This window comes from Anabrus simplex, chromosome 14 (genome assembly GCF_040414725.1).
Source record: "Anabrus simplex isolate iqAnaSimp1 chromosome 14, ASM4041472v1, whole genome shotgun sequence".
NCBI classification, from domain to species: Eukaryota; Metazoa; Arthropoda; class Insecta; order Orthoptera; family Tettigoniidae; genus Anabrus; species Anabrus simplex.
In genome coordinates, this window is record NC_090278.1 from 57111822 (window position 1) to 57124183 (window position 12362).

A 12362-nucleotide genomic window follows, 5' to 3' on the forward strand; every position below is an offset into this window, starting at 1 on the left:
CGTAGCTTAGCTTAGCTTAGCCTAGCCTAGCTTTCTGTGTGTGGTGGCCTTAAAGCTTTTGTTTCCACTTTCCATTGTGGTAACACGACCGGAGAACGTAGCAGGAAAGAGGTGCCTTGCTCGGCGCAGGAACAGTAAAACTTGCCTAGCTGTTAGAGGAGTTTCAAAACGTAAGCACTACGTGGAGTGGTAACTGCCTCTCAATCAGCTTTGACGGTAGTGTCTACTGCAACAGAGTTCTCGCGGCACGTCCAGGCGAAGAAACAAGGGTATTCAATTTTATTGTTAAAAGAATATTCGATTTTTATATTTTCAAATTGTTACCGCGCTTCGCCATTGCCATTGTATTCACCAAAGTGATTCAGTGACTGGACGGATGCTATTTATGCGGAGTTCAATAACGATCAAGGGAAGAAGAATAGCGGGACATTGCACCCAGTTTTCTTTATAATAAGTGTTGTATACTCTGGAATTGTTATTTTCTAAATTCAGTCTGTTTTACTGACTGACAGAATTCAAATTTGTTCTTCAAGCATTCGTTTTAAGTGATTAAACTAATTTAAAATATCCAGTTTTGTTTTGAAGTGTCTGGTATGTTTTTATATAAGTCGCGTATTATTAACCAGCTGTACAGCTTATTCCGTTAACTGTATTACAGATTTTCATCAGTGACGAATTGTTATTTCTATAATTTTACACTGTAACCGCAAGCTCTAACATCTTGTCGGTAATGTTCAAGTTTCAATACTTTACGTTTGCCAAACTCATAGATCTCAATTGAGAACTATAAGAATTAAATAATAATCTTTCTCAGTTTCAGAATCTACATATTTTGAGGTAGTTCCATTTTAACTTTTCTTCAATTTTAAGTCAATCATTAAAATGTATACCTGAAAACTAACTTCCTTTTTGAAAGTTCTTAGCCTTTGCATTACAAGTGCCGGCAAGTCTATTCCTTGTATGTGTAGCAATATATCAGATATCTAAATTAAGTAGTATGATGAATTTTTTGAAGGCGAATAATTAGGCATGGTAGTTTCAGAAAGAAATTACAAAACATAGTGTATAATTGTAATTATTATTATTGAATATCCAAAGCAGTTTGGAAGCCTATTTTACAATGAAAATGAATTCTTGTATCTAATTGACGGAAAATGAAGTGGATGAAGTTAAGAAAATATTTGTAACAACATGGCTTCTTAAACAAATGGTACAAGGGTTTTGGTAATGCAATGTTGCAATAATTCAAATGAGAGTTCAAGTCATGCCTTCCTCTTTCAAATGCAGCACATTCAAACAGTAGGTGGTCCATTGTTTGTGACGATCCGCAAACACACACGTAGCCATCAGGACGATTGATTCCAAATCGATGAAAATAATAACCAAATTTGCCATGACCAGTCAAAAATTGAGTAACTTCAAAGCTTGGCACCAACACATTACTTTGCAGGTGGTTGAAAACCTCAGTGGAAGAAGAGCAAATGTTGTTCCATTGATGGATTAAGTGTTTCATTATGACTTTTTTAGTGTAACTAGGTGTTGTTTTGTCATAAGAAATTTCCAAATTAGATGTAGCCTCTGCTTTTGCCAGAAGTTCAGCTTTCTCGTTTCCAGATATTCCACAATGACCATCAATCCAGTCAAAACAGATGTGCAGACTTTGTTGAGCTGTAGTTCTAACAGTTACAGCTATTGGATTCAGATTATATTTATTATTTATCACATTCAATGCAGCTTGCGAATCACTTAATAACTGAGATTTCTTATCGTTAGATTTGCACCAATGTAATAGACAAGAAAAATGTTCCACCGATCAATACATTGATGATGGCCAAGATAGGTTGAAACCGGTACTAGTGCAATAATTCATTCACAATAAATATATTGATCGGTGGAACATTTTTCTTGTCTATTACATTGAATCCAATCAATACGGAATATGAAACTTATAAATAATAAGATTTGCACCATTTGATTGCCCACAGTTCAGCCTGGAAAATAGAGCATGTGGAAGGGAGTTTGTACTGGGATGAGAACACCTCAGAATTGTCTTCATGAACAATGAAGCCGCATCCAGCTTTGTCCTGTTCATCTGTGCTTGGTATGCAAGATCCTTCTGTGTAAATAAAGCAGTCATGTGTAATTGAACAATTTTCATAAATGGAGTTTTTGAAGAGCCTTGGGTGATCAGACTGTAGAAAATGACAGGGTTGCTCTAGAGTGGTATCCAGAATGGGCATTGATGATAATTTGTTTCTCTTCAAAGGAGTGAGTTCATCTTTTGCTATTGCCGTCAGAAATAGTGGCTCAATGCCTGCAATAAGAAGAGCTGTGTCAGTAGAGGTGGTACGGTAAGCACGGAAAATATGAAGAGCAAATCTTCTCTGAATTTGCATCCATTTATGCTGAGCCCATTTCTTCTCAAGTGTCATTAGAAAAGAGGAAACAGAATACAATATCAGAGGTACAAATGCTATATCATAAATAATACTTAGTACCTCTGAATTTGGTCCCCAAGAAGGTCTGCAGGCAATAGCTAAACCTTGCATAAACTTACTGCTTTTCTGTTGGAGTTTGTTCAAATGGGCCCTGAAGGTTAACTTCTTGTCAAGCACAACTCCCAGATAAAAAATATGATTTTCCATGGTGATATTTTGTCCATTCATTTTAAATTTTGGCTTTCTCAGTTTTCTTCTCCTTGTAACAAGCATGGCCTTTGTTTTCTGGGGATTCAATTGTAATATATTATCACAACATTGCACGTTATAAATTTCATATTAGAGCCTGTATTGTCAAAGTATCAACTTGTGAAAGTTTAGATTGTATAATTCCACCTTTACAATACTGTAATTGTCTTTATTACAAAGACTACATTAAATTACACTCGTGAAACATGTTTCGTCCTCTTGTAGTGGCTATGCAAATAAAATTATGTGCATGTTGCCACTTACAGAGTTTTATAATTGACAATTCGTTGCTTTGAACAACAGTTTTACATATGATTTTAATTGGACTTCATGCTTCATATCATGTTCACACCGCACCATTTTAACATTGAAGATTGACAAGACGCTATCACGCCGCGTCACAGTATACAAAGACTTTGCATTTACTTATTTTAATGTGTCCTTGCCTTATTTTTAATGTTATGTATTTGTATTTGTGACTGAAGATGTCCTATAAGAGGACGAAACATGTTTCACGAGTGTAATTTAACGTAGTCTTTGTAATAAAGACAATTACAGTATTGTAAAGGTGGAATTATAAAATCTAAACTTTCACAAGTTTATTATCACAATCCCAATAAATAAATTGATAAGAGACAAATTTACTCTTTCTCTCAGATCCTGCACATTATCTGCTTTAATTAAAAGAAGGGCGTCATCAGCGTAGGCCACAACTTTACAAACAACAGGATGAGTTATTTATCTCTGTGTGTGCTTTAAAGGTCACACTGTGAATTTTGAGTTGTTCTTTACAGTGTACACTGCAAAAAATGGTATTAGGATTCAAAGTCTTGGAAGATATTCCCTTTATGATATCTGTAACATTATCTGAATGTGTAGAATTCTTGTTATATCAGTGTTGTTATGGAGATTCTTCTGTATCTTGTCATTACCCCACAACAGCTCTATCCAGTATTTACTCCTCAAGTTTTATTTACCAGTAGGCTGCCCCTCTTTCGTCAGAACATCTTCAGAACCCTGCCACTTGGCTGAGTGAGAGGCAAGTGGTGGTGGCTGTGCATGGGTTCGATCCCAGCATCATTAATAAATGCTGGGGATGTACATTAATTGAGGCTACAGGTGCTACCTTCCGAATCCTAGCCATTTGCCATCCGTATGTCGCCAAGAATTTTCGATATGTTAGTGCAACATTAAACCAGCAGCAAGAGTGGAGGAAAAATCTTCCGGACTAAATTCTGGCTCAGGAAACTGTAGGAGGTAGTTAGTTGCAAGTAAAACCAATTACATATGAATAGAATTACCAGTGAAGTAGAACAAGAAAATGTGGCACACTTTAGAAGTGTACCCTACACTGAAATATACAAAATGCAATTGATCATAGTTTTCTGAATTGGTATATGTTTACATAGAAATCTGTTCCCTGGCAAAGAGCAAGGATCAACGCGATTCATTGTCAGTTCAGTTTGTTTACTTTTACAGAAAAATATAATTTGCCAAGAAACACTGCTATTGGCTGAAATGAATTCAGTGAGGCACCAATTATAGTAGCCAACACGGACAAGTTTCATACCACCTGGGGAACAATAAAAACTGCTAAACATTTAAACCAATTGTCTGCCACAGAACTCCCTTCAAGGGGTGCTCTGATCAGCACCTGTCGGTTGTGCCATTAAACATGGCATGCACAGACATATAAAGAAAGAGCACTTAAGTAAAGATCGGTAGCATTGTTTGATGAAATGAGCTGATAGTAGTGTTGTATACATTTTTGTCTTCAGTTCAGCAGGTTCTTCTTCATCATGTTCCATTTCCAGTCTTCTGGTTTGAGTTATGAATCAAGGACCTCCTCAGTTTTAAACCTCTCCACCACTCCCTTCCTTCGTCCAATATTCCTTTTAAGTTTTTAAAATGCTGTTCTTCTGCCCCTATTTTGCACCATATGTTATGAATCTGCGTGTATTTGTTAATTGCAGAAGTGTGAAGTGTTGAATGTGAGGAAAGGAATGTTAAGAATGACACAAACACCCAGTCTCCAGGCCAGGGATATTAATCGTTTATAATTAAAACCCTCTGATGCAGCCAGGAATCGAACTTGGCCCCCTACACTGCGGGGCGGAGTTCTTCTACCTTTACTCCTCTATTCTCTCCCTCCCTGTAGCCATCCACCTCTTTCTTTGCAATCCCCATTGCCTTTCTCCTATTATTTTCTCTGTAAATACTCGCTTTGGAACTCAATCCTTTTCTATTCTCATCATATGCCCATACTATTTCAGCTTATTCCCCCATATCTTGTCTTGCAGTTTAGGGAATCCACCCTCTCCCTGATTTGTATGTTTCCGACTTAACTCCATCATGTCTTCCCAATTAGTGCTCTAAGGAATTTCTTCTTGGCTGCTTGGATTCAGCGTATACCATCTTTTGCTGTTGTCCATGTGCCCACTGCATATGTCAAAGTTGGTGTGTAATATGTTGGGTAGAGAATTTTTTTTTCATTCCTTTGGGATGTTCCACTTCCACACTGTACCTCTTACACATTGATAAAACCCATCGGCTTGTTCAGTTCTCTTTCCTATTTCTTCATTTATTTTCCCATCTTCTGCAAGTTTGCTCCCCAAATTTTTGAAGCTTTTCACAACTTCTGATTGTTTTCCATTTACTTCAATAGTCTGGCTCCATGGCTAAATGGTTAGCATGCTGGCTGTTATTCCCCTGGCACGGGGACTAGAGGTATGTGTCGTCTTCTTCATCATTACATCCTCATCACATCGTGTAGGCCACCTACAGGTGTCAAATAAAAAGAACTGCACCTGGCGAGCCAAAGTACTCAGACACATCCTGCCATTAAAAAGCCATATGCCATTTCATTTACTTCAATATTCACACTTCCTTCTCCATTACTGCTCGTAACCACTACTGTCGTACACCTCTCCTAACTTATTTTCATTCCATATTCCTTTGTCTCCTCATTCCATACATTAACTTGTTCTTGTACTTACATCTTCTCCCCATATTATTATATCTCATCTGCAAAGATTAAGGCCATTGCCTTCTTGCTTCCCATTTTTGTTGTATACTCTTAGATTTCTTCCATGACTGTAATGAAGAGTAGAGGGGATAATTCACATCCCTGTTGAAGTCCTGTTTCTACTGTGCACCAGTTTATATGTCCTATCATAGTCTTCATACTACTTACTACTTTTGGTATATAGCTTGCATAACTGGTTCTTCTCCTCTCCCTGCCTTCATTTTTATCAATGCATCCAAGTCCAGTTGTCATGGTACACTGATAATATCAATATCAATAAATATCATCCATCACTAAATCCTGCCAGAACTTCCATCTTTTCTCCATTATGTGCCTTAGATTCAAAAGATTGAAAAACTCAGAAATTGTGTTTACATTGAGTGTGTAGTATGGAAGTGAATCATGGATAATAACTAGTGGCGAGAAATACTGAGTTGAAGCTTTTGTGGTGTGGTGTTATCAGAAGGTTTTGAAAATCAGATGGATGGAATATGTCTCAGATAAAGAAATTGTGAATGAGCTTGATGAGAGGGGAGCGGTTTTACACAACTTGTTCCTAAGAATGAAAAGTTTGATAGGACAAATATGAAGGTGCTGAGATCTTGTTTAGTTAGTTTAGTTTAGTTAGGAAGCGCAAAGGAAAATAATGGTGTGATGATATCCGTGTGATCAGAGCCAGAGCGAAGGACATAGTCTTTGAATTTTCAAGAAGTTTTGTGCAGTCCGATCACAATCACTGTATGTTGGATTTTTAAATTGAAAAATCATCTGCTGTGGTTTCTGTTCCATGTAAAACTGTAAGTCATATAGCTATGAATATGATATTAGCTCTCGTGTAAAACTGGAGGTCCTTGGCTACGATCATAGTATCAGTCATGTAATCTTTGAGGTTCTATAGGAATGATCATGATATCAACAGTCATGTAAAATTTGGTGTCTATTTCTGTGATCATGATACTGACAGTCACGCAAAATTGCAAGCTTGTTGCTCGGTCAGTTGACAAATAACAAGGAGAGCAATAAAATAATACATTATTGTGATATGTGTTTCAGTGTAAGGCCTTTGGAAGTTTTTTAACAACCCCAGTACCTTCTATCTACTTTACTTGCAGTGTGAAATGGACCAAGAAATGGAGATCAAAGAGGAACCAGTCTGGCTTGAAGGAATAGCAAATGCTTCACTTGTAAGTCTCATTGCAGATAACATTATAGAGATTGGAATTTAACCCTTAGAAGATAAATAAGTTTGGCAGGGGAAAAATTTACTATGTGCTTACCTGACATTAACACCAGCAGTCTCCACTTGCAGCATGGGCATGAATGTGTGGTATGTCTCTGTTTTGTTTCTTTATTCGGGAATACATGACAGCACGCTACACAAGGCTGCCAACTCTTAGGAACTACAAACCGCAGTATTTATGTACATCTCTAGGTCTGGCTAGTGAAAATGTCATTGTTCATGGGGCAAGCAGAGGGGTTCTGTTGGCATTAGGCCCCAGATTAGGGCCATAGTGTGGCAGTGCATTTGATAGTGGCAAAAAACTGAATTAATATTTTGAGCTTAATAGTGAAGGAGCCTTTGTTAGGTCCAGTTAGTGACAAAGTCGTGACAAGAAGGGGCTTAAGGTCGAGGCATCAGTGCATTTCATGGCTAAGTACCCATCGAATTACTGTCTATTGTTTATTCATTATGACTGTTGGTGTTTCCTATGTGGATTTCTGGAGGGAGTGCGGTTGTGTTTTTAATCTCCATGGTTTGGTAATGATATCTTTGTGGGATTGACATTATTTCCTATCATGTGTCAGCTAATTGCTGTGCTAGGTGCTGCTGAACTGATGGACAATGGTGGGTGCTAGATTTAAGTAGATTATGGCTGGTATGTGCCTGGCTGTCAGAGTAAACATTTTTCTTTTCCCAAGAGAAATTTCAGTTGAGATTTGCATCACTTAAACTTCTGTAAAATGTTACTAATGTTGGGTGTGCAGAGTAAAATTCTGCCTTGGCGGATTATTATCATTATTGAACATCCACAGCAAACACCCTGAAGAAAGTGGAGATGCAGTGAAAGATTCAGGAGAAGATGCAAGATATTTTCATCATCTTTCTTTTCTCTGTTGGCTGGTACTCTACGTACAGTTCATTGCAATCTTCTGCATGTGCGACTTTCAGTTTAGTGGCTCTTCATCTGATAGCTCAGAGGGTAAAGTGATGACATGCTAATTTCGTGTTGGAGAGTATGGTTCATTTTCAGTCTAGAGGTATCCTAACTCATGTCTGTAGATACACTGGCATGAAAGTGAATTCCTGCTCATCATTCTGGCACCTCAGATTCTTTGAAAACCTTGAAAGTTGGAAGAGGGATGTTCAACAAATAACAGTGACTTGACAGTAATAATCTATTGCAAACACTATGAACTGCTAATTTAGAGATGTGATATTGCCCAAGGGTTGATGAAAGCTAAAATTCAGCAATTGTTGCACTTTGTTCTCAGAATAAATGTGAGCTGGTTTAGTTCTAAGTTTCAGGTGCTACAGAAGAGAGTGATGATTGAACATATCCAATATATTAGCACACTGGATATTTCTTGTTATGTTCTTTGTCAAACTTGAATCTGACATATGAGCACACTCCTGATCAAGAAGTCCAGGTTTGATGTTTTGTATAATGCTAGGTGACAAAATTGTATATATATCATAATTATGTTAAAGAAATGTGGGCCAGTATAAGAAACAAGGTTCACAAACATGCATAGTTATTCTAAATGATTCATTGAATTTTAAATGATCCATAGCTTTCACATAATAAGAAAGGTTAACTTTCTAACTTTCATCCCATGGCACACATCCAGTTAGTTTAATGCATATTTGAGCATTTCTCTGTTGATGACCATCAGAGCAGCAGTCATGCAATCATTGAGATCATTCATTGTTACTGCAAATTGTGGGTAGTTAATGAGTTCAGAACATTCCTGTAATGCTATTTTCCCTGTCAATCTTTCATGTTCTATGCCCAGTGTGCTGATCAATCAATCAATGACCAATAATCTGAATTTAGGGCAATCTCTTCAGTGGCAGATTCCCTATATACTGATTACCAAACAGTTTCTTAAATAATCTCAGTAAATTTGAAAATTACCTAACATTTCACTTGTTGAATACTCCAATCACTAAATCATCTCTCTATAAACGAATATTTGATGCTGTTTTTCCTCGTAAATTCCAAATTCATCTTCATACTGTGATCTTCCTTACTTATAAAAAGACTAGTCAAACTTACTTGTGTACAAATGTCATTGCATACTATATCTCCATTGACAGCTTGGAACATCTGCATTTAAAATGTCCAATAACTTCAGCACAATTTAGATTTCCTCCTTCACGAACTGAATCTATGTCTGGGGTGAACTGCTACTTTACCCCACAGTATCTGTTTTTGAATGTCTCATGGCCTTTTTTTAACTATGCTTTCTTAGTTCTCTTAAGTGGAAAAACTGAGCAAGTTGGCCACATGATTGGAGTCACATTTCTATGAGCTCTCACTTGGGAGATAGTGGGATCAAATGCCGTCAGCAGCTCTGAAGATAATTTTCTGTGGTTCTCTGTTTTCACAATATGCAAATGATCATCATCACGTTTCTAATTTTATTGATTATATTAATTATTGGTTCCTAGATAATATAATTATTTGTCAATACAAGTTGCAGGTGACAAGCTTGCTTACTGCGAGGGTTCACTTCTATACTACACAAGATGGAGTCATCTTGTGGCAAGTGAAAAACATTCTTATTTTTCCTAATGTGGTCTGTGGTGTTACTACTATATTGTGACTTATAATATTACTTAAACTTGCAATGAATAATAAGCCCTTCAGGTGGGATCTTGACATTCTGATTCATACTTGGAAGGGGACAGTGTTCATGAATAGGCCCTGAACGGTCATTACATGAATTAATCCGTCACTACCAGGTTGTACATTTGATCACTACCATCGTCCACTGCATAGTATGCGTGTTGTCTTCTTCTTGTCTCGAGTTCTTTACTGTCCTTTCTCTGTGGTTGTCAGTTGCCCATTTTTGAGATATTCATATGACCATCTCTTCCTGGAGTTCTGGGATAGCTGCTGATTATCTAGCCATGTGGGCAAGGTGGTGATTGGAGGGAGAGTATAATCATGATCAGGGAGTGTAGTAATTGGCTCCCTGCTGTCATTTCTTGATGGATACAATACTTCTGCATCCATCTCCTGGCACAGGCCAGAGTAAAGTATAGCTTCCACCGAAGTCCCAGTCAACATCCATGGCTGTGACAATATGGAAGTTGCTGGGGTATGGGTAGTGCTGAGTAATGACATTCAGAGCATGGCTAGTGCATCTGAGTGTTATGAAAGGTGCTGCTCATTGGGTCAGTCGTGCTGCGATAGTACTTTCTGACCCAGTGAGGAAAGCAATGGCAAACTACCTCACTCCTCATCTTGCCTAGTACGCCTCATTTTGGTGCTGCCATTGGCTTTTGGGGTTTCCTTATAACTGCATAACCTTTGGTGGTGCTATTTGAGGATCCAGTCAGCCTCTGGGCTGATGACCTAACAGACATACGGAAATAAGATGTAGATAGGTAAAAAGTGTCAAAAGGGTCATATTTATTGACAGGACATGAGTATCTGTTTTAAGAGTGGTCAGTTGTTTGAAGGTGAAGCAATAAGAATTCATCACTCTTCTTAGCTGATATTACAGACTCTTGAGAGCTGCTTCTCAGATTTCACCAATATATGACACTGCAGGAGTGATAAAATGCCTTCTCAGTCCCATACTTGCAGTTGCAGTGAAGAGATGTTCTTTCAGAGGGTTGTCTTGCAGTAACACCTTGATTTCTTTAGCTGCTCCAAGGAATTTATTGCTGTTATTGTTATAAATGTTTAGGGCTTGACCTCTATGAGAACTAAGTCGATGAAGGGTGGTGAGAAGTGTAGTTGCGGTGAGATCAGATATCATGTCTATGTAGACAGCCTTGGTAGCTAGGCAGTCTGCTCTTGTTCAATCTCACACCGATTTTTATGGGAATTGGGCCAGCATAGTCTGTTCTAGTGATAAGAAATGGGCAGATCAGGGTTACATGCACCCTTTGTGTACTTCATATTAATTGTTCAGAAGTATCAGCAATCAACTTTCGACATTTGAAACGTGCATGAATGTGGCTTCTTTATTGTTCCTCTTCCTGATGGGATCCAAGATTTTGTAGGCGAACTTTCCATCATGCTATGCGATGAGTAACATAACCACGATACCATATGTTTAGTTAAAATACTGGTTTATTAAACATCACAAGTCATACTATATAACTGTAGGAGTCCACTCTTCAAGTACCCCAGTTTGCTATATCTTGTAACATCTACAACTGACATCCAAACAATACACACATCCAACTAACACACACATTGAGAGACTGGGACACAGCTGACTGAGTCCACAGACTTTATACAACACCACAGAGTGAAAGCTTCTTTCGAAGAGTTCTTAATATGAGGGAACATTGATTCCTAACAAATTTTTCTCTCAGAGATGTGATTAATAATTGAGTGCCAGGATGAAGTAGTCAAAGGTATTCTGCTATGAACATTAGGTTTGTTAGATAATGGTATGGATACAGAATGATCTGGTGCTTTGACTCCACTAGACTTCGGGCATTGTGCAGTATTCAGCCGACACAAGGAATGCCTTCTTGATCTGTGTCTTAATATGAGTTCATATTTTCCTACAGAATATTAATGCAACATTTGTGTATGGATTTCAATTCCAATATGAACAGTGGACTTTAATTACACTCTGTGGTTTGTTTACAACAGTTTGAAGTAAATAATTGCAAACAGTAAGCTACTGTAACTATAACTTTTGTTATGAATAGATCATCATGCATTGCTGTAAGAAGCACTAGTGGTATTATTTTTTTTTTTTGAGAGATTAATTTTAACATCATGTTTTGATTTGGGCTGACTCAAGGGATCTTGATTCAGTGATTTAAGACCATGCCAACAAACAGGATTGTTGGTGATTATGTTCATTTGTAGTATCTGAATACTAAGTCAGCATGTTTGCCCTTGTATGGCACACAGCACCACTCATTTGTACCTTTAACATGTTCACACTAAGAGACTTTAATGTCTTCTTCATTAGTCTTCTGAATGGTAGGGTCCTGCAAATCTCCATGTTGATTTTAGATGTGATATCCTGCATTTTACACATACCAGCATTGTTGTCACTGGAGCTTCATTGCTAAATGATCTGCATTTTGTGTGGGAGTTTTCTGACAAAAGATTTGTGTTACAAAGATGTTGCAAAGTTTGGGCTGGGAAGACTTGGAGAAAGGAGAAAAGCTGCAGAACTAAGGGGTATATTGTGAGATATCATTGAAGAGGTGACTTGGAATGACATAAGTAGATGAATATATTTAAGTCAATGTTTTTTAAAAGTAGGGAAGGTCGCAAGATGAAGTTGAGTTGAAATTTAAGGAGACAAATTTTAGCAAATGTTCATTTATAGGAAGAGGAGTTAGGGATTGAAATAATTTACCAAGGGGGTTGTTTTATGAATTTCCAAATTCTTTTTCTACATAAACAATTGATAAAAATGTTGCCACCAGGGTGATTGCCCTA

The 12362-nt window shown here is 37.6% G+C and overlaps 1 protein-coding gene across 2 annotated transcripts in view; it reads left to right on the plus strand.

Annotated features, from left to right (window-relative positions):
* The first annotated feature begins 670 nt into the window (after window positions 1-670).
* Window positions 671-12362, plus strand: part of LOC136885339 (zinc finger protein 37-like) — a 32785-nt gene continuing 21093 nt past the window's right edge. Inside the window, exons 1-2 of one of the 2 annotated variants that reach the window (XM_067157852.2) lie at window positions 671-727; window positions 6766-6896. In XM_067157852.2, the coding sequence (XP_067013953.2) occupies window positions 6831-6896 (66 nt within the window). In that variant the 5' untranslated portion in view covers window positions 671-727; window positions 6766-6830. Of the gene's footprint in view, window positions 728-1984; window positions 2102-6765; window positions 6897-12362 lie in introns of those variants that run through there. The other variant, XM_068230364.1, reaches the window with a different exon arrangement.